Below are 27751 nucleotides of genomic sequence, written 5' to 3' on the forward strand. Positions count from 1 at the left end.
TGGGAGTGGCGCTTCCGGCCCAGGCCCCGCCCCTCCCCGCCGTGACGCGCTGGACCCGGAAGCGTAGTCCTGTCCCCGGTGTTAATGATGGCGGTCGCGGTGTCCGCACGCAGAGTGCTCCCGTGGGGGCGGGTGACAGGCCGGGCTGCCGAGGCCACGCTGCGGCGGGTGAGGGGCTTGTGATCCGCGCGATCACCGTGTTTACATCACGTCCTCCTTGTGTGTGAGGTGACAGGAACCTCGGATCTGTCGCTGACCCCGTCCCGCCTCACACACAGGGCAAGGAGGGCTCGGGGACATGCATGGCACTGCCTTTGAAGTGGGTGAACCCATTGTGAGTCTCAATGACAGCTCCTTGTGACATTGAATAAGTAATTTGACCTGTGCCTAAGCACAAGCACTGTGCCTGTGCAGTTTATTTATATATACACACAGACACCGCAGCTATATACAAGATGTGGCTGAAAACATTCATGGTATTTCTTTAACAAGTCCCATAACCGTGTATTGTAGGCAGTTCTGAGGGTAATTTGAACATCACTTTTACATAATGAACTGTTAAAGTGATAAAGTACCCCAATAAGCACTTAGGGACTCAAAAGGTTGTACTTTAATATATGTTCATTACATTTTGGCATCTCCAACATTGTTCTTTATTGTCTTTCACAATAAAATGTACACAAAAATGTCCTATTACCATAAACTTTAGCACGCGTTTACTCCCATTCATATGAAGGGGCGCAGAGGTGTGCTTCTAAATACACTAAATACACTTTTGTGGATCTGAACCTTTGGCTGCGCTTATAGTACTAGCTACAGCGTGCCGTCGCAGGTACTTGATGTCCGTTGTGGGGGCGATGTGCAGTGACAAAGCTACCAAAATCTCTGAAGTCATGAGAATCGGAGATTAAGTCTAGGTCCCCAGTAGGTTCTGCAGCGGACACTTCGGCGTGTGCTGCATGAACAAGTACCATTACTGCCCCTCAATCTGGCCGGGCACACTACATACATTGGTGCGCAAATTCCCCACGCGGTGAACGACAGATTTTACGGCAGACAACAGAATTGTGTTTAGACTTAGCGACCGCGTCACGTGTCCAGGAGTACCAATCATATTGCAGCTTTCCCTAGCCAATCAGACGGCAAGAAATAGCAGCCAATCATAGCGCTACTTTTTTTTTCTTCTGTTGACTAAAAAATCTTTAGCCACACCCCCTCAACACATGTTCAGTCGCTAATATGCATTCATAGGTGAGACCACAGATCTCGGTTTCCACACGTACACTTGCGGCCACCCCACCGGGGGTACGTGCTACAGTGCAGACTGGGACCGCGGCCTTACAGCGACGTCAGTGGTTCAGCCAATGAGGGTGAACCGCGCATGGCCACGCCTCTGCCACGCCCGGGTCGCCCTCCCTTGGTCTCCTGCACCAGAGTGCAAGAATCACAATAGCTCCCGTGATGGCTGATGTCAGCGGTCACATAGGCAGTACTCTAAGCACAGCCTTAAACAGGATAAGGAGCTGATATTTAGTACTGCACATCAATGTTGCTTATAGTTCCAGTATTAGGGATGCTAGCAATTAATGACCCTTTATTTGTCTTAGAAATAGATAATTTGGTTACTACTATCCATCCTGTCGCATGTTGGCTAGGAGTGACATTTGACTCCTGCCTTTCCTTCTCCATTCACGGTTTAGCTAAAATGTTTTGCTTCTTCCTCTGTAATATTGCCAAGATCTGCCATTTCCTCTGTCAATCTACTTCTAAAACTGCTAACAGGCCTCTTTGCCTCACAACTTTCTCCTTTGCAATCTATCGAAAATTCTGCTGCTAGAGTCATTTACTTTCTCCCAAAACAGTCTCTGCTCATCTCCTCCTTAAATCTCTCCTCTGGCTTACCATCAAATTTTAGATCACGCACAAAGTTTCCTCCTTACCTTCGAGGCTCTCCACTCATCTGCTCCTTCCTACATATCTCGCTATGCCCCTGCTTGTCTACTGTGCTCTGGTCATAACTGTCTCCTTTCAAACCCTTTCACCTCTACTGCTCTCTCACCTTAAACCTTTTCCCCTCAATGCCCTTCTCCCTCACACTCAGTATGCGCCAAGCATCTTCTCTCCCCACCTTTAAGACTAACCTTAAAACTAACCTCTTAAGTTAAGCATTTCAAAACCCATGATTCCTGGCTACTGTCCCACACCCAGTCACTCCTACCAACCATTGTGGCCAAGCACTGCCATCTACAGCACTTATTCCCTCAACTGCGGTCTCTGCAAGTCCCCCAACATACCACTTAGGCTAAGATTATAGTGCTTACTTGTGCTTACTTGTACTGTAACACTGTTGTTTTATAATGTAAATCCCTGATTGTATACACCTACCTACCTACACAACTCAGAAGTCCATAAAGCAAATTAGAGATGAATCAGAAAATAAATTTAACAAATTAGCCGGGAGCAAATTGTAATACTTCTTTGTTGTGATAAAGCTTAGTTGGATCCTTTTTTCTTAATTTTAGTCCTGTTAGTGTGATCCCCACTGATAGCTGCCCCAAGCGTGTTTCATCTACATTAGAAACTTCTTCCAGGGTCATATCTGGGTGGTTCTTACACAGACACACACACACACGCACACACATGCTCTAACGTCCTTGAGCTACATTATGGTTTATTTTTAAATTGGCGTGCATTCTTTCAAGGAAATAGAAGATAAATAGATGTCAATAATAAAATCATACAACAACATTATAAAAGCTGAGTAAAGCTGTACTCCTTTTGAGTCCATTTGGGACTCTTGATCCCAGAGTATATATTCATCTTAGATTCTACTTTTTGTAACAACGATTTAGTTAAATCTGCATCCTTATTCACAATTGTAGTTGATCTATAACCACAAAGGTGAAGTCATTTGTATTTCCTTGATGAGCCTCCCAAAAGTGCCTGGATACCAATGTTTTAATAGGGTCATCATCCCTTTCAATGGCCTTGATGTGCTGCTGTAACCGCTCTCACCTCCCTCGTTGTCATATTAATATAGGATTATTTGCTATGGCAAATTAGCGTATATAGATGACACCTTTGCTTTGACATTTAAAACACCTTTTGATCTGATATTTATCTATTTGATCTATGAAGATTTTGTTTTTGAGGCATATACACACACATGGCATCAGAGGCATTTCTGGAAACTCTAATTTGATGGCTTATATTTACAATTTTGGAGGGGCATAATGATTTCTGATAAAAATGTCTTTCACATGTTTGTCCTTCAGCCTTAACATTGAGGGCTCCTCTTCAAAAGCTTCTCCAAGTTCCAAATTCCAACGTGTTTTTGAATGTTATTTTCTGACTCATCTCTAATTTGGCTTCTGGACTTTTCAGATGTGAGGGACATAGGTGTATGCAATCAGGGATTGACATTAGAATAGAGTTGTGGTACAATTGTTATTATCATTGTATGTAGAACACAGTATTTTCAGACTTGGTGCAATATATACCGTATTTGCCCGATTATAGGGCGGCCCTGAATATAAAGGCGAGTATGGTGGACTTTTCAATGCAACTTTATTGAAAAAAACCTTGCCTTATAATCAGGCAAAACGATGTGTGTGTATATGGATGTGTGTGTGTGTGTGTAGTTGTCGATTAAATATGGAAGGTATTACCATTAATAGGGTGGCCCATATCGTTATTGAAATCTTTGTATTACATTATCTGTTTCTTTTATCATTTGCATACATAATGTTATTTATATGGATTTGGCTCAATAAGGGGCATATTATAGCTTTACCCTAACTGAAGTGAGAGCTTATATACATAGAAGTGTGCTGTGCATCTCCTTGACTATTTACAAATAATTATACTTTATGGCAACCAAATTAATAAAGGGTCATTAATTAATTTAATCAGTAATGCAAATGATATTGGCGCTATAAGCAATGTTGATGTGCAATAGTAAAAGTCGGGTCCTCATCCTGTCTTTAATGTTGTAATGAGACGTATGGTAATAGGGAATTTTGTATTCATTTTATTGTGATGTTTATGAATGACACTCTTGGGGATGCCAACATTTGGTGAACATATATTTTTTGAAGTACAAACCTTTTGAATTGGAGGGCTTATTGGGTTACTTTCTATCTCTTTGATAGATTATTATGTAAAATTTATAAGATGCCCTCTGCTTTTTACATCAGGGTTGTGTCTCAGCCTCTAATATTATAACTATCTTTTGCTTTTCACAATCTTTGGGAATAATAAAAATGGCCGCTGTGAGCTAGTCAGTAAAGGCAGCGGCAGTGGAATGCGCTGGGGTCAGTGGAATGCGCTGGGGTCAGTAAGGGCAGCGCCAGTGGAATGCGCTGGGGTCAGTAAGGGCAGCGTCAGTGGAATGCGCTGGGGTGAGTAAGCACTAGTTTTGCTGATGATACATGTGACACAGGATGAGCTGCTTTGGTTCATTATTGTACATTGTAACAATACAGCCTGCATGTTACAAAATTCCTTTCTTCTCCCCGTTCTGAAACCCCTCACTCGTTTGACATCCTCACAGACATGCTGCGCCTCTGATCAGTACCTCCCCTTTATTTGTATATTATGGTTTTCAATCCCGTTTATGGGACTGGAACAATAGGAGGCCAGTGAAATGCTCACTATTCGTGGCTATATATGTCATGTCCTCTTTGTCTTTAATGTGGAAATCACAGAGTAGGCGGATCAGTTAGCATTTCTCAGAGCTGCACCATGTAACCAGGACCGTGCTGTTTCACAGATCAGCTATTTACCCACTCGCTCGTTCCCAAAGGAGGTCAAGATTGTGGAAGTTGGACCCAGGGACGGATTGCAAAATGAAAAGGTATAATGAAGTTCCACTGAGTCACATGATGACTACAACACAATTATTTATTTATAAAATGTTTTACCAGGAAGTAATACATTGAGAGTTACCTCTCGTTTTCAAGTATGTCCTGGGCACGTAGTTATGATAATACATAGGTGCATTAAATGAACAGTCGTAATACATTATATTTACAGACATTACATGGACAGTTAGAGATAATATATGGTTATGGGCATATATATTTAACAGTTACAAACAAGGTTAAAATGGAGTTAGAAGAGGTAGGCTAGGCTTTACCCAACCCAGTCACCGAGCAGCGAATGGCAGCAAACAGCTTACACTTTTTGGCTACCGCCTTTGCAGCGACACATGTGTAGGCTGAAAGGGTTGTGAATGAATTCCGCTAGGCTTTGAAATTCCTTTGTCCAGTCATATACACTGCAGAGGGTGGGGCTGAAGAAACGCATAGCAGATAGAAGAGAAAAAAGGCGGTGCACAGCTGAAGAAACTCACCAAGGGTAGGTAAATAAGCAGTATTAAAAATGTATTGGCATATGAACAGGAATAATGCGTTTCACCACGGATAGCGCTTTGTCAAAGAGTAGAGGACTCCTAACGTCCATTCTCTCTTGTAGTCCTTCCACACCTGTAATCCCCACCCACTGAGCGCTTCGTTGTGCTCCCGCGCAGGTGATAGATAACTTAACCACAATGGCTAATCATGGGTGGTTGGATACAGGTGCTTCGTCTACAGAAAAGAAGGCTGCATTTAAATATACAGCTAAAAATATATATTACTCGCAAAGTAGCAAACAGCTACATGATAACACATTGAAAAAGAGAATGGTCTAATTCACTTGGAACAGACATAAATATGGGCACTCAAAGTAAAAAAAAATCCTGTATACATAAAGAATAATATGCTGATGTAATCTTAAGCTTAACAGTCTATTTGAAATGTATAATTATTCTTGTATTATGTATTATTTAAAATCTCTTCTTTTATCTAATTGTTAAGAAAATATGGACATCATCTGTAAGGCAAATTGTATGCTATTGAACTTGGATAAAGATTTAAGACCTTTTACAATCCAAGGTCCCACTTTCGTATACAAAAAAGCCAAATTGTTGGCGTCTCGCATATCTCCATGCACACTCGTTAAGCCCATTACAATTCTAAGTAGTACAAGGTTAGTAAAAAATTATAAAATCAAATCTTTCATAAACTGCAAGACTAATTATGTATTGTATTATTTATTTGGGTATGTGGGAAGAACCATAAAGCCCCTAAAACATTGAATAATGGAGTATGTTCGTTCCATTAAAAAGAGACGTTAACACGTCCAGTATTCAGACACTTCACAGAATGCGCCAAAGGGGGAATCAATAACTTTAGCTTTTATGGTATAGAACATGTTGAGATGCCGACCAGAGTGGGGGATAGACAGAATATGTTAAATAAACGTGAGATGGACTGGATATTTCAATTAGTGTCTCTCACCACTCTGTATTAATACCGATTGGGAGTTTCACCATTTCCTTTGATCCATTACATATCCTTTCTTGCACAAGAGTTTTTATCAAATTCCCATAAAAGGGTTAATAAACTTCAAAGTATGTATGACTTTCGCTTAGATCTATCACTATGTCCATTAAACTGTTGTCATTGGGGATTATTGTCAATATATGGGTTGTAGATGATTCACAATATCTTTACGATTCCTTTATGACCGCTTTTCTGTATATTAACTGTAGCTTATGTTATCTGTTTGCAGTTACATCGCGGAGTTTGCTGTAGTTTACGATCTAATACATTGGACCCAGAGCCAGCACTTTGAAGCCTTGAGTTTAACTACAAGAACATTGTAGTCTTAATATATAAGAATAATTAATACATATAGTCTATGCTGATAATAATATAAACATAGCTGCTGTAATTATGATCTTCCATACAAGATGGGGACTCTATATAGAATCAAGTTCTGGATTCCTTAGGAATAGTATATTATGATCTCAGCTAATGTAGATATTTGCGCATGCTCTCAATTACCTGAAGGGGTTATTGTTATTTATGCATTACACTATGGACATCGGAGATATTTCATATTATATTCTAGGCTGTACATGATTATATATGATTCAAGATGAGTACTATATTGTGCTTATTAAATCTTCTGATTAATTATTTTCACAACATGTTTTATAAATATGTTCATGTACATGTTATCATGTGATGTATTTGTTTCCTTTATAGCATACAATTTGCCTTACAGATGATGTCCATATTTTCTTAACAATTAGATAAAAGAAGAGATTTGAAATAATACAAGAATAATTATACATTTCAAATAGACTGTTAAGTTTAAGATTACATCAGCATATTATTCTTTATGTATACAGGAATTTTTTACTTTGAGTGCCCATATTTATGTCTGTTCCAAGTGAATTAGGCCATTCTCTTTTTCAATGTATTATCATGCAGCTGTTTGCTACTTTGCGACTAATATATATTTTTAGCTGTATATTTAAATGCAGCCTTTTTTTCTGTAGACGAAACACCTGTATCCAAACACCCATGATTAGCCATTGTGGTTAAGTTATCTATCACCTGCGCGGGAGCACAACGATGCGCTCAGTGGGTGGGGATTACAGGTGCGGAAAGACTACAAGAGAGAATGGACGTTAGGAGTCCTCTACTCTTTGACAAAGCGCCATCCGTGGTGAAACGCATTATTCCTGTGCTAGTGTTTTTTAATCCTGTTCATATGCCAACACATTTTTGATGCTGCTTATTTACCTACCCTTGGTGAGTTTCTTCGGCTGTGCACTGCCATTTTTCTCTTCTATCTGCATACCGGATTTTGGCTGGAGCACGCCAACTGCGGTTCACCCTGCAAGAGAAATCCAGTGAGTGCTTTTTTAAGCCTCTTGGATACCGTAATCTATCCGTTACTTTTGGATACAATAGAGGCTGTTTTTATTGATGATACTGTGACGAAGCGGCTACATACTTATCAGGTCTTGCAGTTCCAGACCTGTTTCCCTGTTAGTCACAGTGCACATACATTTCTATTTAGACATTATATGGACAGTACATCAAGAATTAGAGGCTTTATTTGCTGAGATTTATGTATCCGTCTCTGCAAGTGAACTGACTCTCATCGTTTCCTATGTGTTTGGCTACGCTATCACACAATGGTTTTGCTATGCATGGGGTTTGACGCACTATCTCGTTTGGGATTCTCCCAAGCACATTTTCTCTGAAACGCATAGCAGCAAGCAATCCCAGATATTAACCCTTAGCACGCTGGTTCTGTGCAGAGGGGAGCAGCTCTTGGGGAACCCATTCAGATGTCCCCATTTGGTCATTAGCCGATGGATATAAGCAGATTTGTTTCATGTGTTGTCCCCTTTTGAGTGCGCTGCATCATTTCCCGGTGCCTAACAGTTTTACTGATAACAGTTCATGGTGTAATAAAGGCGCTTCCATGAATATCATATTAAGGAAGGGACTGGGTTTGTGTTAATATTACACTGTTACTTTGTCACTAAGCTTATTCCCCGAAACCTTGTGTGTATTCCAGGGTGTGGGCCATTCTTCCCCGTGTCTCAGCAGATATTTGTATATTTTTACAGACGATTGTCCCAACGGAAGTGAAAATACGCCTCATTAACATGTTATCAGAAGCAGGACTGCGAGCTATAGAAGCCACAAGCTTTGTCTCACCCAAGTGGGTGCCACAGGTGTGTACATCAGCCCTGCTAATAGCGCGGTTATAATGTGTACGTGAGTGTCACACAGCCCTGATCACAGCGCGGTTATAATGTGTATGTGAGTCACACACAGCCCTGATCACAGCGCGGTTATAATGTGTATGTGAGTCACACACAGCCCTGATCACAGTGCGGTTATAATGTGTACGTGATTCACACACAGCCCTGCTAATAGCGCGGTTATAATGTGTACGTGAGTGTCACACAGCCCTGATCACAGCGCGGTTATAATGTGTATGTGAGTCACACACAGCCCTGATCACAGCGCGGTTATAATGTGTACGTGAGTCACACACAGCCCTGATCACAGCGCGGTTATAATGTGTACGTGAGTTACACACAGCCCTGATCACAGTGCAGTTATAATGTGTACGTTAGTCACACACAGCCCTGATCACAGCGCGGTTATAATGTATACGTGAGTCACACAGCCCTGATCACAGCGCGGTTATAATGTGTATGTGAGTCACACACAGCCCTGATCACAGCGCGGTTATAATGTATACGTGAGTCACACACAGCCCTGATCACAGCGCGGTTATAATGTATACGTGAGTTACACAGCCCTGATCACAGCGCGGTTATAATGTGTACGTGAGTCACACACAGCCCTGATCACAGCGCGGTTATAATGTATACGTGAGTCACACAGCCCTGATCACAGCGCGGTTATAATGTGTACGTGAGTGTCACACAGCCCTGATCACAGCGCGGTTATAATGTGTACGTGAGTCACACACAGCCCTGATCACAGCGCGGTTATAATGTGTACGTGAGTCACACACAGCCCTGATCACAGCGCGGTTATAATGTGTACATGAGTCATACACAGCCCTGATCACAGTGCGGTTATAATGTGTACGTGAGTTACACAGCCCTGATCACAGCGCGGTTATAATGTGTACGTGAGTCACACAGCCTTGATCACAGCGCGGTTATAATGTGTATGTGAGTCACACACAGCCCTGATCACAGCGCGGTTATAATGTGTACGTGAGTGTCACACACAGCCCTGATCACAGCACGGTTATAATGTGTACGTGAGTTACACGGCCCTGATCACAGCGCGGTTATAATGTATACGTGAGTCACACACAGCCCTGATCACAGCGCGGTTATAATGTGTACGTGAGTCACACACAGCCCTGATCACAGCGCGGTTATAATGTGTACGTGAGTTACACACAGCCCTGATCACAGTGCAGTTATAATGTGTACGTTAGTCACACACAGCCCTGATCACAGCGCGGTTATAATGTATACGTGAGTTACACACAGCCCTGATCACAGTGCGGTTATAATGTGTACGTGAGTCACACAGCCCTGATCACAGTGCGGTTATAATGTGTACGTGAGTCACACACAGCCCTGATCACAGCGCGGTTATAATGTGTACGTGAGTCACACACAGCCCTGATCACAGCGCGGTTATAATGTGTACGTGATTCACACACAGCCCTGATCACAGCGCGGTTATAATGTGTACGTGAGTTACACACAGCCCTGATCACAGCGCGGTTATAATGTGTACGTGAGTCACACACAGCCCTGATCACAGCGCGGTTATAATGTATACGTGAGTCACACAGCCCTGATCACAGCGCGGTTATAATGTGTACGTTAGTCACACACAGCCCTGATCACAGCGCGGTTATAATATGTACATGAGTCACACACAGCCCTGATCACAGCGCGGTTATAATGTGTACGTTAGTCACACACAGCCCTGATCACAGCGCGGTTATAATGTGTACGTGAGTCACACACAGCCCTGATCACAGCGCGGTTATAATGTGTACGTGAGTCACACACAGCCCTGATCACAGCGCGGTTATAATGTGTACGTGAGTCTCTAACACAGCCCTGATCACAGCGCGGTTATAATGTGTACGTTAGTCACACACAGCCCTGATCACAGCGCGGTTATAATGTGTACGTTAGTCACACACAGCCCTGATCACAGCGCGGTTATAATGTGTACATGAGTGTCACACACAGCCCTGATCACAGCGTGGTTATAATGTGTACGTGAGTCACACACAGCCCTGATCACAGCGCGGTTATAATGTGTATGTGAGTCACACACAGCCCTGATCACAGTGCGGTTATAATGTGTATGTGAGTCACACACAGCCCTGATCACAGCGCGGTTATAATGTGTACGTGAGTCACACACAGCCCTGATCACAGCGCGGTTATAATGTGTACGTGAGTCTCTAACACAGCCCTGATCACAACGCGGTTATAATGTGTACGTTAGTCACACACAGCCCTGATCACAGTGCGGTTATAATGTGTACGTGAGTCACACACAGCCCTGATCACAGCGCGGTTATAATGTGTACATGAGTCACACACAGCCCTGATCACAACGCGGTTATAATGTGTACGTGAGTCACACACAGCCCTGATCACAGTGCGGTTATAATGTGTACGTGAGTCACACACAGCCCTGATCACAGTGCGGTTATAATGTGTACGTGAGTCACACAGCCCTGATCACAGCGCGGTTATTATGTGTACGTGTCACACACAGCCCTGATCACAGCGCGGTAATAATGTGTACGTGAGTCTCTAACACTGCCCTGATCACAACGCGGTTATAATGTGTACATGAGTCACACACAGCCCTGATCACAGCGCGGTTATAATGTGTACGTGAGTCACACACAGCCCTGATCACAGCACGGTTATAATGTGTACATGAGTCACACACAGCCCTGATCACAGCGCGGTTATAATGTGTACGTGAGTCACACACAGCCCTGATCACAGCGCGGTTATAATGTGTACGTGAGTCACACACAGCCCTGATCACAGCGCGGTTATAATGTGTACGTGAGTCACACACAGCCCTGATCACAGCGCGGTTATAATATGTACATGAGTCACACACAGCCCTGATCACAGCGCGGTTATAATGTGTACGTTAGTCACACACAGCCCTGATCACAGCGCGGTTATAATGTGTACGTGAGTCACACACAGCCCTGATCACAGCGCGGTTATAATGTGTACGTGAGTCACACACAGCCCTGATCACAGCGCGGTTATAATGTGTACGTGAGTCTCTAACACAGCCCTGATCACAGCGCGGTTATAATGTGTACGTTAGTCACACACAGCCCTGATCACAGCGCGGTTATAATGTGTACGTTAGTCACACACAGCCCTGATCACAGCGCGGTTATAATGTGTACATGAGTGTCACACACAGCCCTGATCACAGCGTGGTTATAATGTGTACGTGAGTCACACACAGCCCTGATCACAGCGCGGTTATAATGTGTATGTGAGTCACACACAGCCCTGATCACAGTGTGGTTATAATGTGTATGTGAGTCACACACAGCCCTGATCACAGCGCGGTTATAATGTGTACGTGAGTCACACACAGCCCTGATCACAGCGCGGTTATAATGTGTACGTGAGTCTCTAACACAGCCCTGATCACAACGCGGTTATAATGTGTACGTTAGTCACACACAGCCCTGATCACAGTGCGGTTATAATGTGTACGTGAGTCACACACAGCCCTGATCACAGCGCGGTTATAATGTGTACATGAGTCACACACAGCCCTGATCACAACGCGGTTATAATGTGTACGTGAGTCACACACAGCCCTGATCACAGTGCGGTTATAATGTGTACGTGAGTCACACACAGCCCTGATCACAGTGCGGTTATAATGTGTACGTGAGTCACACAGCCCTGATCACAGCGCGGTTATTATGTGTACGTGTCACACACAGCCCTGATCACAGCGCGGTAATAATGTGTACGTGAGTCTCTAACACTGCCCTGATCACAACGCGGTTATAATGTGTACATGAGTCACACACAGCCCTGATCACAGCGCGGTTATAATGTGTACGTGAGTCACACACAGCCCTGATCACAGCACGGTTATAATGTGTACATGAGTCACACACAGCCCTGATCACAGCGCGGTTATAATGTGTACGTGAGTCACACACAGCCCTGATCACAGCGCGGTTATAATGTGTACGTGAGTCACACACAGCCCTGATCACAGCGCGGTTTTTAATGTGTACGTGAGTCACACACAGCCCTGATCACAGCGCGGTTATAATGTGTACGTGAGTCTCACACAGCCCTGATCACAGCGCGGTTATAATGTGTACGTGAGTCTCACACAGCCCTGATCACAGCGCGGTTATAATGTGTACGTGAGTCTCACACAGCCCTGATCACAGCGCGGTTATAGTGTGTACGTGAGTTACACACAGCCCAGATCACAGCGCGGTTATAATGTGTACGTGAGTCACACACAGCCCTGATCACAGCGCGGTTATAATGTGTACGTGAGTCACACAGCCCTGATCACAGCGCGGTTATAATGTGTACGTGAGTCACACACAGCCCTGATCACAGTGCGGTTATAATGTATACGTGAGTCACACAGCCCTGATCACAGCGCGGTTATAATGTGTATGTGAGTCTCTAACACTGCCCTGATCACAGCGCGGTTATAATGTGTACGTGAGTTACACAGCCCTGATCACAGCGCGGTTATAATGTGTACGTGAGTCACACAGCCCTGATCACAGCGCGGTTATAATGTGTACGTGAGTTACACAGCCCTGATCACAGCGCGGTTATAATGTGTACGTGAGTTACACACAGCCCTGATCACAGCGCGGTTATAATGTGTACGTGAGTCACACACAGCCCTGATCACAGCGCGGTTATAATGTATACGTGAGTTACACACAGCCCTGATCACAGCGCGGTTATAATGTATACGTGAGTTACACACAGCCCTGATCACAGCGCGGTTATAATGTGTACGTGATTCACACACCGCCCTGATCACAGCGCGGTTATAATGTGTACGTGAGTCACACAGCCCTGATCACAGCGCGGTTATAATGTATACGTGAGTCACACAGCCCTGATCACAGCGCAGTTATAATGTGTACGTGAGTCACACAGCCCTGATCACAGCGCGGTTATAATGTGTACGTGAGTCACACACAGCCCTGATCACAGCGCGGTTATAATGTATACGTGAGTTACACACAGCCCTGATCACAGCGCGGTTATAATGTATACGGGATTCACACACAGCCCTGATCACAGCGCGGTTATAATGTGTACGTGATTCACACACAGCCCTGATCACAGCGCGGTTATAATGTGTACGTGAGTCACACAGCCCTGATCACAGCGCGGTTATAATGTATACGTGAGTCACACAGCCCTGATCACAGCGCAGTTATAATGTGTACGTGAGTCACACAGCCCTGATCACAGCGCGGTTATAATGTGTACGTGAGTCACACACAGCCCTGATCACAGCGCGGTTATAATATGTACATGAGTCACACACAGCCCTGATCACAGCGCGGTTATAATGTGTACGTGAGTTACACACAGCCCTGATCACAGCGCGGTTATAATGTGTACGTGAGTCACACACAGCCCTGATCACAGCGCGGTTATAATGTGTACGTGAGTTACACACAGCCCTGATTAATAAACCACAGCATTTAGTGAATGAACCACAACATGTGCGACATTTAATAACTGCAGTACCGTCCTGTATTGTATCTTTCCTTGTGTTTGGTCTCTTTTATAAACTTTGAGTCCCATTGGGAGAAAAACGCTGTATAAATAAAATTATTAGTAGTAATTACAGTTTGGTTATAATGTGTACTCAGTATGACTCTGCCCATTGTTACACGCAAGGGAACCACTGAAACGTTTTTATTGTATATACTCTCAGACAGGGAGTCTCAGTTTCTTTTGTATTGCAGAGCAACAGAAAAAAAAATGGGCATATTATTTCAAACCTGTTTTTCCCCCACAGATGGCAGATCAAATGAGCGTCATGCAGGGAATCCAGAGGTTCCCCAACATCAGCTACCCCGTCCTCACCCCAAATCTGACCGGATTTCAGGCCGCGGTGAGAATGTTACGTCCTGTAATTAATGGATTATTAATGGGAGATCTGTCCTGGGCACGACACTGCCGGAGAATGTAAAAGGTGACAGCTCACAGGGTGACCAAATAAAAGGCTCTGACCTCCCCGTCACTAGTCTCCTTTCTGTCCTATGCAGAGCGTGGTCTTGTGCCTGTGTTGCTGAAACGATTTATATGGGGGGGGGTTGCAGTGTTTCCCCCCATCCTACTTTCCTCGGGATACCAGCATTTTGTGCTAGAAAGTCCAGCGCTGCAAAAGAAGAGCTTGAAACAGTTGGATGATGCATATGGCCTGTGTATGCCGAACGGCAGGGGCTCTCTACTCCACTCCTCAGGATCCCCCCCCAACAGGTCAGGTTTTAAGGATATCCCTGCTTCAGCCAAGGTGGCTCAATCAGTGGCTCAGTCAAAGACCACCTGTGCTGAAGCTGGGATATCCTAAAAACCTGACCTGTTGGGGGGCCTTGAGGACTGCAGTTGAGAGCCCCCGCCGCATGGAAAGCAGATCCTGCTGCATTTCACAGCGTCAGATCGGATATTTAATTAAAGATGGGAAAATTGGTTCTTATCTGCTGTCAAGTGCTATGTTTGTCTTAGATATGGGAAAAAATCCATTTGATACACCCCCAATCTGCCCCGCTGGTTACCCCTCTCTCTCACACCCAGACAGACGTCCAGCTGATCATCTGTCCTATTTGCCTCTTGATAGGTCGCATGTGGTGCCAAAGAAGTGGCCATATTTGGAGCAGCGTCAGAGCTCTTTAGTAAGAAGAATATTAACTGCTCCATAGAGGAAAGTCTGCAGCGATTCCAGAGCGTGGCAGCTGCAGCTAAAGAAGCCAACATCCCAGTGCGAGGGTGAGAGAGGCAGGAGGGAGGGAGCACAGTATGTGAGAGAGAGAGGAGCAGGAGGAGGGAGCAAAGTGTGTGTGTGTGTGTGTGAGAGAGAGAGGAGCAGGGAGGGAGCACAGTGTGAGAGAGAGGAGAAGGGAGGGGACACAGTGTGAGAGAGAGAGGAGAAGGGAGGGGACACAGTGTGTGAGAGAGAGAGGAGGAGGGAGCAAAGTGTGTGTGAGAGAGAGGAGCAGGGAGGGAGCACAGTGTGAGAGCCAGGAGGAGGGAGCAAAGTGTGTGTGTGTGTGAGAGAGAGAGGAGCAGGGAGGGAGCACAGTGTGAGAGAGAGAGGAGAAGGGAGGGGACACAGTGTGAGAGAGAGAGAAGGAGGAGGGAGCACAGTGTGTGTGTGTGAGAGAGAGGAGCAGGGAGGGAGCACAGTGTGAGAGAGAGGAGAAGGGAGGGGACACAGTGTGAGAGAGAGAGGAGAAGGGAGGGGACACAGTGTGAGAGAGAGAGGAGGAGGGAGCAAAGTGTGTGTGTGAGAGAGAGGAGCAGGGAGGGAGCACAGTGTGAGAGAGCCAAGAGGAGGGAGCACGGTGTGAGAGAGCCAAGAGGAGGGAGCACAGTGTGAGAGAGCCAAGAGGAGGGAGCACGGTGTGAGAGAGCCAAGAGGAGGGAGCAAAGTGTGTGTGTGTGTGAGAGAGAGGAGGGAGGGAGCACAGTGTGAAAGCAAGGAGGAGGGAGCAAAGTGTGAGTGAGAGAGGAGGAGGAGGGAGCACATTGTGAGAGCGAGGAGGGAGCAAAGTGTGTGTGTGTGTGTGGAGGAGGAGGGAGGGAGCACAGTGTGAGAGAGAAGGAGAGAACGGTGTGTGAGGGAGCAAAGTGTGTGAGAGAGAGGAGGAGAGAGCACAGTGTGAGAGAGATTGAGAGGGAGCAAAGTGTTTGTGTGACAGAGTGTGAGGAGCAGAGAGAGAGAGAGAGAGGAGGAGTGAGCACAGTGTGAGAGAGGAGGAAGGAGGGAGCACAGTGAGAGAGAAAGGAGGAGGGAGCACAGCGTGTGTGCGTGCGAGAGAGAAGGAGGGAGCACAGAGTGAGAGAGGGAGGAGGAAGCACAGAACAGGAGGGAGGAGGCACAGTGAGAGAAGAGGGAGCATAGTGTAAGAGAGAACATGGAGAGAGGGGTGGGAGGGAGCAGGGGGAGAGAGGTGGGTGGGAGCAGGGGGAGAGATGTGGGTGGGATCAGGGGGAGAGAGGTGGGTGGGAGCAGGGGGAGAGAGGTGGGTGGGAACAGTGGGAGCGAGGGGTGGTTATTGGGTGTCTGGGCTATCATTGATTGGGAAGGCAGTTTGGAGGCATGCTATTGGACCTCTCTGTTGTCACTGATTGGCTAGGTATGTGCAGCTGCTTCTAATGAGCCATCTTGTTTTACTGAATGAATGTGCTCATGAAAGGATTATTTATGTTCATGTTCCTCTTGATTTTCATTCTGACTAAACGTTAAAATCCACACATTGTGTAATTGCAGGTATGTGTCTTGTGTGCTCGGGTGCCCATACGAAGGAAAGGTTGCTCCCAGTAAAGTGGCTGAGGTGAGCATCAAACTGTGATATATCTGCACTGGGACCAAAATCCTGCCCGCCGCGTGCACTGGGACCAACCCCCAATGAACCTGGACCAGCGCTCCCCACCGCATGCCAGAATTTGGCCTCTGCCGGGTGCAGTTATCTTCCAAGAGATCAGGGGAGGGTAGGATGGCACCATAAAAAAAGGAGGGAAATGCCGAAAATGGCGCAATAATGTAACGCCACGTCAGCCGTGAAAACCTCCCTATCCACCTGGATTAACCAGGATGAATTCCAAATTTGTGATGAGCCTGATTTTATCTTTTAAAATGCGAGTAGTCACTCGACTAGATACCGGAAGTTTTCACAGCTAACGTGGCGTTACGTTATTGCGCTATTCTCTGCATCTTTCTCCCCACCCCCCCCCCCTTTTTTTATGGTACTGTCCTATGCTCCCCTGATCTTTTGGAAGACAACTACGTACATCTAGGAACTTGAGAAACCGTTCCTTGTTTAAGGGTTTGTGTGGAGGTATTTTACAAATATTCTTGTCAATTGCACATTTATCTCTTATTCACTTTATTTGTTATTGCACAAAACATGTATTGATTTGATTATTTATTTTTGACAATTCACAGTAATGTTTGATTAGATTAGTATTCCCTTTTGGTTGGATTACACTGTTTCACTGACAGACACTGGAAGCGTGGACCCAGACATTTGTCTGTTCTATACTCTGCTGGGTGCGTACTGGTTATGTACAGAAGGCTCTTATAACTGCCTTGCTGTGAGGTACTTTTAGGTGCAGGATCTAAGTTCTGTGCTTTGCTGACAGGTGGCTCACAAGATGTTCTCCATGGGCTGCTATGAGATCTCCCTGGGTGACACGATTGGAGTAGGTACCCCGGGCAGTATGAGGGACATGCTGGTCGCTGTGATGGATGTGGTTCCAGTCCAAGCTCTGGCCGTGCACTGTCATGACACATATGGACAAGCTCTGGCAAACATACTTGTGGCTCTGCAGGTAACATACAGATCTACAATTCCAGTGAGGAAAATGTATATACAAATGGATAATGCTGAGAAGGTGCAATACTGTATAGTGAAAAATATAAAACGGTGAATATGTAGCTAAAAAATTATTTTAGAATTCAAACTCGTATAATGAAATGTAAAAAATGGATGAATTTCTTGCAAAGGAAGGAGGGAGCGATATTATGCAAGTGTTGTAGAGTGTGGAAAATTAGTGAAAAATATAGGGGGATCGCAAAATATAAATGTTTGTAGAAAGTGAATGAAATCAGAAGAACTGAAAAGACTTGTAACAAAAGATATTAAAAATGTGGAGGGATAAAACAAATGAAAAGAAAATGTCCTCCTCTATACCATCAGATGTAGCATGCTGGGTCTTCAGGCAGCTTCTTCACAGATGAACCACATCCACATGATGCCTACAACACAAAAAGCAGAAGCGCGCACTTCATAGTGTAAAAAGTTTACAAAATGTAATATACAAGAGAACGATAACAAATGCATTCTTAAGGGGACAATTTAAAGCAGCATGTACAGATAGTATCGCATAATCGCCAGCCCGCACGTCTCAGAGTTGTGAAGCGATCGGAAGTCCTTTCTGCACAGGCCACGTGATTCCGGACTGTAGTAGTCTCAACAGCAGTAAAGATATGAACGTCCATCCACAGATGTTTATCCAGACCATGTACAGTACTGTAAGTCCGACCCCGGAGGGCTGGCTGGGAAAAGCTCCTGACAATGAAGCACGTTTTGTGATGTCATTCAGCTGACCGAGTTGAGCGACGCAGAACTGCATGGAAAACCAGCCTCTGCCGTGCAGAATCCATTCATCTGAGCGCCGGCTTTTTACACTTTATATTCTTCATTGTCAGGAGCTTTTCCCAGCCAGCCCTCTGGGGTCGGACTTACTGTACATCAAGCATGTCAAACTCGCGGCCCACGGGCCGCATGCGGCCCACATGAACATATTTGCGGCCCTGCTCGCCAATATTTAACTCGCGCTGCGCGTGTTTTCTTCAAAGGGAAAAAAAACAAAAAACCTCACCCCTCTCCTGATTGGCTGGCGCGTATTGGAACGCTGCCAAAAAATTTTTTGGGCCCGGAGCTTGCATAGTGAGGCCCGCCTCTTCCCGCTGCCCGCAGCAAGTCAGGTGACTACTGCTCCATGCCTGCCTTCAATTGCTTCCCCCTTGCCCTCCTGCTCCGATTTCCTCCCCCATTCCGATTTCCCGTGTCTGTGTGTGTGTGTGTGTGTGTGTGTCTGTGTTTCTGTCTGAGTGTGTATCTGAGTGTGTGTGTCTGTGTGTGTGTGTCTTGAGTGTATGTGTGTCTGTGTCTGAGAGAGTGTGTCAGAGAGAGTGTGTCTGAGAGAGAGTGTGTCTGAGAGAGAGTGTGTCTGAGAGAGAGTGTCTGAGAGAGAGTATGTCTGAGAGAGAGTGTGTGTCTGAGAGAGAGTGTGTGTCTGAGAGAGAGAGAGAGAGGGTCAGAGAGAGGGAGAGTCAGAAGAGTCAGAGAGAGAGGGGGATTCAGAGAGAGGGAGAGTTAGAGAGAGAGAGAGTCAGAGAGGGAGAGAGAGAGTCAGAGAGAGGGAGAGAGTGAGTGTCAGAGAGAGAGAGGGAGAGAGTGAGTGTCAGGGAGAGGGAGAGAGTGAGTGTCAGGGAGAGAGTCAGAGTCAGGGAGAGAGTCAGAGAGAGAGTCAGAGATGCCAAGTGTCAGGAAGAAAACATTAATTTTATCGTTCTTTTTTTATACTGTACTTTTCAAAATAAACCTACAGTTTTTTTGCGGCCCACCTAAACTTAAACCTTGTTTATTTGGCCTGTGTTAGCCTTTGCGTTTGACATGTTTGCTGTACATGGTCTGGATAAACATCAATGGATGGACGTTCATATCTTTACTGCTGTTCAGACTACTACAGTCCGGAATCACGTGGCCTGTGCAGAAAGGACTTCCGATCGCTTCACAACTCTGAGACGTGCGGGCTGGCGATTTTGCGATATTATTTGTACATGCTGCTTTAAATTGTCCCCTTGTCAATGCATTTCTTATCCTTCTCTTGTATATTACATTTTGTAAAAAAAATTACGCTATGGAGCATGTGCTTCTGCTTTTTGTTTTATATATGAATATAGATGAAGAAGCAGGGGGACGCCAGGGGTCTTACCGATGAAAGTGTATTTAACATTTCAGCTCCCGACAGAGTTCTTGACAACTTTAATATGTGACAATGTTTATTTAGCATACAGTAGTGCACCCTCTACTGGGACTTTAGCTATCCAAACAGCAAAGAAATGTCCTGCACCACAACCACGTCTGTGTGTGTGTGTGTTATATACACAAACACACACAAGTGCTGTGTGGGTTATATCCAGGTGCACCTTCTATATACACACAGACACTTTGACCTTGCTGCACGTAGTCGTTTCTCTGTGACTTTGACGTGTACGTCTTCTCTGCAGATGGGGGTGCAGGTGGTTGATTCCTCCGTCGCAGGTCTGGGAGGATGTCCTTACGCTCACGGAGCCTCAGGGAACGTGGCCACAGAAGATGTGGTTTACATGCTGCACGGACTCGGGATCCACACGGTGAGTAACCCATCCAGATGCCCCTACACTTTATGATGGTGCCTTTAGTGCAGACGCCGTCGTTATCAGCAAGGGGCACCTCACTACATCCAACATGAGCTCTAACAGCAGCTCATCCCTGTCTGTAAACAGAGGGGCTTTCTGGCAAACCAGGGTATTATTATCGTTTATTTGTAAAGTGCTAACATATTCCGCAGCGCGGTACAATGGGGGTACAGAGATTTGATAATGATATAAACAGAGTTACATACGAATACAAATAAGGTCAACCATGAACAAACAGATACAGAGAGGTAATGAGGGCCCTGGCTGTGAGAGCACACACTGTAGAGGGAATACGTTGAAACAAAAGGTAAAGTGGCTGCTCAGTGTGGCCATACTCCAACCTTAATAAGATCAGCTGTCTGGCTGAACCATACTCCAACCTGATGGATTGGGTTGGAGAGGGGGGAGTTGCATGTTAAAGGTATGCCAGATAGGCTTCCTTGAAAAGGTGCGTTTTCCGAGGGTTTTTGAATGTGTGAAAGCTAGGAGAGGCGGATGGTGTGTGGTAGGGAATAGCAGAGAAAGAGGGCAGCATGTGGGGAAGTCGTGTAGGCGGGAGTGAGGGGAGGTGATAATGCAGGAGGAGAGTCTGATGGTGTGTGGTAGGGAATAGCAGAGAAAGAGGGCAGCATGTGGGGAAGTCGTGCAGGCGGGAGTGAGGGGAGGTGATAATGCAGGAGGAGAGGCGGATGGTGTGTGGTAGGGAATAGCAGAGAAAGAGGGCAGCATGTGGGGAAGTCGTGTAGGCGGGAGTGAGGGGAGGTGATAATGCAGGAGGAGAGTCTGATGGTGTGTGGTAGGGAATAGCAGAGAAAGAGGGCAGCATGTGGGGAAGTCGTGCAGGCGGGAGTGAGGGGAGGTGATAATGCAGGAGGAGAGGCAGATGGTGTGTGGTAGGGAATAGCAGAGAAAGAGGGCAGCATGTGGGGAAGTCGTGCAGGCGGGAGTGAGGGGAGGTGATAATGCAGGAGGAGAGGCGGAAGGTGTGTGGTAGGGAATAGCAGAGAAAGAGGGCAGCATGTGGGGAAGTCGTGCAGGCGGGAGTGAGGGGAGGTGATAATGCAGGAGGAGAGGCGGATGGTGTGTGGTAGGGAATAGCAGAGAAAGAGGGCAGCATGTGGGGAAGTCGTGCAGGCGGGAGTGAGGGGAGGTGATAATGCAGGAGGAGAGGCGGATGGTGTGTGGTAGGGAATAGCAGAGAAAGAGGGCAGCATGTGGGGAAGTCGTGTAGGCGGGAGTGAGGGGAGGTGATAATGCAGGAGGAGAGGCGGATGGTGTGTGGTAGGGAATACCAGAGAAAGAGGGCAGCATGTGGGGAAGTTGTGTAGGCGGAAGTGAGGGGAGGTGATAATGCAGGAGGAGAGGCGGATGGTGTGTGGTAGGGAATAGCAGAGAAAGAGTGCAGCATGTGGGGAAGTCGTGCAGGCGGGAGTGAGGGGAGGTGATAATGCAGGAGGAGAGTCTGATGGTGTGTGGTAGGGAATAGCAGAGAAAGAGGGCAGCATGTGGGGAAGTCGTGCAGGCGGGAGTGAGGGGAGGTGATAATGCAGGAGGAGAGGCGGATGGTGTGTGGTAGGGAATACCAGAGAAAGAGGGCAGCATGTGGGGAAGTCGTGCAGGCGGGAGTGAGGGGAGGTGATAATGCAGGAGGAGAGGCGGATGGTGTGTGGTAGGGAATACCAGAGAAAGAGGGCAGCATGTGGGGAAGTCGTGTAGGCGGGAGTGAGGGGAGGTGATAATGCAGGAGGAGAGGCGGATGGTGTGTGGTAGGGAATACCAGAGAAAGAGGGCAGCATGTGGGGAAGTTGTGTAGGCGGGAGTGAGGGGAGGTGATAATGCAGGAGGAGAGGCGGATGGTGTGTGGTAGGGAATAGCAGAGAAAGAGTGCAGCATGTGGGGAAGTCGTGCAGGCGGGAGTGAGGGGAGGTGATAATGCAGGAGGAGAGGCGGATGGTGTGTGGTAGGGAATAGCAGAGAAAGAGGGCAGCATGTGGGGAAGTCGTGCAGGCGGGAGTGAGGGGAGGTGATAATGCAGGAGGAGAGGCGGATGGTGTGTGGTAGGGAATACCAGAGAAAGAGGGCAGCATGTGGGGAAGTCGTGCAGGCGGGAGTGAGGGGAGGTGATAATGCAGGAGGAGAGTCTGATGGTGTGTGGTAGGGAATAGCAGAGAAAGAGGGCAGCATGTGGGGAAGTCGTGCAGGCGGGAGTGAGGGGAGGTGATAATGCAGGAGGAGAGGCGGATGGTGTGTGGTAGGGAATACCAGAGAAAGAGGGCAGCATGTGGGGAAGTCGTGCAGGCGGGAGTGAGGGGAGGTGATAATGCAGGAGGAGAGTCTGATGGTGTGTGGTAGGGAATAGCAGAGAAAGAGGGCAGCATGTGGGGAAGTCGTGCAGGCGGGAGTGAGGGGAGGTGATAATGCAGGAGGAGAGGCGGATGGTGTGTGGTAGGGAATACCAGAGAAAGAGGGCAGCATGTGGGGAAGTCGTGCAGGCGGGAGTGAGGGGAGGTGATAATGCAGGAGGAGAGTCTGATGGTGTGTGGTAGGGAATAGCAGAGAAAGAGGGCAGCATGTGGGGAAGTCGTGTAGGCGGGAGTGAGGGGAGGTGATAATGCAGGAGGAGAGTCTGATGGTGTGTGGTAGGGAATACCAGAGAAAGAGGGCAGCATGTGGGGAAGTCGTGCAGGCGGGAGTGAGGGGAGGTGATAATGCAGGAGGAGAGGCGGATGTCGTGGACAGAATGTAGGTGGCGTTTAGGGATATATTTGGGGATGAGGGCTGAGATGTAAGGGGGGGGGGCAGCGTCGTTGAGACCTTTGTAACTCAAGAGCAGGTTTTCCATTTGATTGTAGAGGATATGGGACGTCAGTGTAGGGATTTACGTAGTGGAGTATTAAGGTATTAGGAGAAGCTTCCCTGATTGGAGTTAGAGATTAGTTCAGACATAGATCGGACAGGGGGTTGGGAGCAGAGGCAGAGCCGTGTGCTCATTATCTGTCTCCTAATTTATCTTGCTTTGTTTAGGGCGTCGACTTAAAGAAACTGACAGAAGCCGGAGCTTTTATCTGCAAGGTTTTGGGAAGAACAAGCGGCTCCAAAGTGGCCCAGGCAACGTGCAAACTGTGACCCGCAGCGCACACATACAGCGTCTCATGGGAGGCCCCCTGTATCATGTGACCTGCAGCCCACACATACAGCGTCTCATGGGAGGCCCCCTGTAACATGTGACCTGCAGCCCACACATACAGCGTCTCATGGGAGGCCCCCTGTAGCATGTAATCTGCAGCCCACACATACAGCGTCTCATGGGAGGCCCCCTGTAACATGTGACCTGCAGCATACACATATACAGCGTCTCATGGGAAGCCCCCCATTTCATGGCGCAGACACAGAATAATGTGTGTAAACTTTGTGAAAAAGAAGCAATATACATGGACATAATTAGAATTGCAGGCGTCGGACACAGGAGGACTGTATGTAATGCCGCTCTGACGTGAACCCCATCAGATCCCTACTCAAAGAGTTCACAATTTACCGACCATCTCCCTTCATTAAAAAGACAGCTCATCTGCATCCGAATATGCTTTGCTCATCCTACAGGGGAGTCATTGTTATGGTCACATTGTGTTCTGGTTCAGAGCGTGGTGTGAGGTGGAGAAATGCTGGGAATCGGGACAGTGAAGACCCCACAGGACAGCCCCTTTACAGTGAACAAAGCATAGAAATGTAATAAGAAAACCTATCCAAATCATATTTTAAAAATATGTAAGAATAATGGGGAGATTACTATAGAATCAAAGGAAATCAAAAAGATGAGGATGCATTTATAAAGTTCATGCAAAATGTCGAGTTACCAAAAATTGCATCAGAAGAAAGAGAACGGCTTAATGAACCCATAACTGCAGAAGAGATCATGAGATCGATTAAGCATTTCAGAATGGGAAAGCTCCAGGACGAAATGGTAGTAATAGATAATTTTATAAAATACCGGGGGAAGAAATGGTCTCCATGAAAGAGACATATAAAGAAATAGTAAACACAGGAGAATAAGGGGGAAATTGCATTTATTAGGGGTTTGCACAAGGAGGGAAAAGATCCGTTAAAACCAGAGACATATAGACCTATATCATTACTGAATCAGGATGCTAAAATACTACCTAAAATGTTAGCTGATAGATTGTCAGAGATATTGCCAAAACTAATACATAGTGACCAAGCAGGGTGTGTGAAATTAAGATCAGCGGTGAAAAATATTAGAAAATAGCAGCCATGAACGGGACAAAAACTAACATAAGGGATAACAAAAACAACATTATTTTAACGGTTGATGCTGAAAAGGCATTTGATAATGTAAGCTAAAAATATTTCTTCACTATAATGAAACATTTTTGAATAACAGGCACAGTTCTAAAACCAATCAAAGGAATGTATAAGGACACAAAAGCCCAAATCATGGCAGCAGGATTAATGTCACAAGAATTCAATCTGTATAAAGGGACTAGGCAAGGGTGTCCTTTGTCACCTTTGCTATTTAATATAGCCATTGAACCATTAGCGAAATATTTAAGAAGAATGGAAAAATATAAAGGAATAAAGATAGGAGAAATCGAATCTAAATTGTTTATTTGCAGATGATCTGTTATTAATGGTATCTAACCCAGAAAAAGCTTTAGGGGAAATAGATATACCTATGGATGCATTTGGGAAATTCTCACTATTTAAGGTAAACTGTACAAAGACAGAAGTATTAATACTCACTAATAAAAATGATGTGACATGGGATGAGAGGCTGCCATTTAAAAGGACATGGAAAGTGATAAGATATGTAGCTATAAATATAGACCCTGATCTAAGTAAATGATATGCAAATACAATACAGTAATTATAAAACCACTATTAAGGAATTAGAGGGGTGGCAAAATTTACATGTGAGCCGCCTTTTGGGAAGATGACAACTATTTAAAATGGTTAGTTTCGTTAGGATTCTATACCCTTTGCAAATGCTGCCGTTATCAATTAAACAGATTTTCCAGATTTGAATAAATCAATAAATTCATATGGAAGAAGGGGAAAAGCAGAATAGCTATATATATATATATAAAAAAAAAACAACTACCGAAAGAAGGAAGGATAAATCTAACAGATATGAGAGCACACAATCTGGCATGTATAGCGAGACATATAGGGGACTGGATACCAGAGAAAAACTATTATGCAGCTCTAAAAATAGAACAACAAATGGTTAAACCATGGTCACCAACGGAAATACTGCACACAAAATGGGGAAGTATACCAACAGAGATGAAAGAAATCTGATAGTAAGAGAGACATACGCGTACCATGTATCGAAATGTTTGCTCCTACACGGAAATTCGACATTTCAGCCGGGCAAAAGCCAGACAACTTTTCAAGAGTGGGGAAAGAAAGGAATACGGTGTATTGGACAATGACGAAATAAAGATCTAGAAAGATATATAACTTTCAAAGAATTCAAAGAAAAACTGAATCATTTCTCATATAGGCAAGCGACACATTACGGTAGAAGTCTAGAAGAAGAAAAAAGGAATAATGCATTTGCTAACTGTTTTGACTTCACAAGAGATGGGAAGTACTCGAGATCAGAGCTTTCTAATTTCATTAGAAATAAAGCGTTTTCAAAAAAGTATAGAAGGGATGCACCAAAATGGAAATGAGACTTTAAGGAAATTGATCATATAGACCTTAGAAACAAAGCGGAAGTGAATCCACAAGTCAGTGCATCCGAGTCATACTTGCAAAAATAGTCAATTTAGACTTAGATATGTCTCAGATGTCTGAAAGGATATATCAATCCTAAATGTCCCATAATTAAGTGGTGAGCAATGTAAATCTTCAGAAAGTCTATATGCAGCTACATAAAGCCAATAAGCGCAGCGTGATACTCGGAAGCACTGCCTACTAAGGCTGAGATTATAGTGGGGCCGTGCGAGCGCCCGAGCGATGGGTGAACTCAGCTTCCAGCGATTGGAGAGGCGTGGCGGACGTGTCACCAGGCTGGTTGGCCCTCATTGACTGAACCGCTCACGTGACGCGGCCACGATTTTAATGAACCCTAACGGTGGATGCGAGATAAAGAAGCCCCTGAAAAAGGATAAGTTTCCCCCCCTCCTTAGATAATGGGCAAGTGCAGAGTATGCAATAGTGCAGGCAAACGGCTATTGTGTGAGACTAGGAGGAAAACATGTGTACTTGGGTAAATCCACAGGGAACTGAAAGCGTGGATCCGGAAGCAGTGAAGTATGAGACAAAAATAGAAATGAATGGGGCACAGCAGCAGGAATAAGCAGCCAGGCGGGACAAAAAAAAATCAATACAAAATTAACTTTATTTGGCCATGGACAAGTGGAGAGGCAAGAAAAACCTCGGACGCGTCTCGCACGGGCGCTTTGTCAGCGAGTTAGTCTGACAGGATTAGAGAGAACGCGCAGACTAATAATCTCAGAAACATGCAGGGAGATGCAATACAAACTGGCACATGGGGAGATTTTTGCGTTTGATATTTGATATAAAAGGGAAGGTAGATTCGGAAAATAAATGCCCAAAATGTTTTATGGATTCGGTGGGATCCCAAACATTGTTCATGGGACTGCCCCATAGTGAGTACATTTTGGGATCAAGTGTTGGAGTTTATTACAAACATCACAAAAATAGCAAACACTTAAGGAACCAATATGAATTTTATTTGGAAAAGTGGAAATAAATGAAGGGAAGGGGAAGGGGGGATAAAAAAGTTCAGAGAATCGGTGTTGCTGGCAGTGAGGGAAACTATTATGCTACAGTGGATCAAAGAAGATCCTCCAAGATAAGAAATTGGAAATACATGTCTTATACAATTAATGACGTTAGATAAAATGGAGGCAGAAAACAAATAAACACCGAATATAGAAAAGCTTTTTACAAAATGCGACCCTTATATTGAAGTTCTCCCACAAAAAGACAAAGAAGAAATTAAAAAAAGGTGTTTGAACAAGTGGTGCCTTAAGAATCAGCTAAGAGGAGAATAGATGTCCAATACACTGCACATAACAAAAGTAAGGTATAAAATAGTAAGAACACAGTGAAAATAGAAGTAACATGAACAAGTTGGG

General features: G+C 45.4%; 1 protein-coding gene across 3 annotated transcripts; it reads left to right on the forward strand.

Annotated features, from left to right (window-relative positions):
* The first annotated feature begins 14 nt into the window (after positions 1-14).
* On the forward strand, positions 15-27223 carry HMGCL (3-hydroxy-3-methylglutaryl-CoA lyase). Of its 3 annotated transcripts, none has more exons than XM_075604447.1 (9): positions 15-168; positions 4772-4855; positions 8477-8584; positions 14451-14546; positions 15273-15421; positions 16926-16989; positions 17798-17986; positions 20454-20579; positions 23649-27223. In XM_075604447.1, exons 1-9 carry the CDS (start codon positions 85-87, stop codon positions 23748-23750), a joined length of 1002 nt encoding a protein of 333 aa, XP_075460562.1. In that variant the 5' UTR covers positions 15-84; the 3' UTR covers positions 23751-27223. The 3 variants fall into 3 exon arrangements, with proteins under 3 accessions (XP_075460562.1, XP_075460563.1, XP_075460564.1); XM_075604448.1 differs by having other exon boundaries at positions 39-334; XM_075604449.1 differs by having other exon boundaries at positions 39-319.
* The last annotated feature ends 528 nt before the right edge of the window (positions 27224-27751 follow it).

This window comes from Ascaphus truei, chromosome 6, assembly GCF_040206685.1.
Source record: "Ascaphus truei isolate aAscTru1 chromosome 6, aAscTru1.hap1, whole genome shotgun sequence".
Taxonomy (NCBI): domain Eukaryota; kingdom Metazoa; phylum Chordata; class Amphibia; order Anura; family Ascaphidae; genus Ascaphus; species Ascaphus truei.

Bases quoted from the DNA above. Each gene is read 5' to 3' on its own strand.
- HMGCL (XM_075604447.1), top strand. From the start codon at position 85: ATGATGGCGGTCGCGGTGTCCGCACGCAGAGTGCTCCCGTGGGGGCGG. The intron at 169-4,771 runs GTGAGGGGCTTG...GCTGTTTCACAG, and splicing joins CCGAGGCCACGCTGCGGCGG to ATCAGCTATTTACCCACTCG. The intron at 16,990-17,797 runs GTGAGCATCAAA...CTTTGCTGACAG, and splicing joins CTCCCAGTAAAGTGGCTGAG to GTGGCTCACAAGATGTTCTC.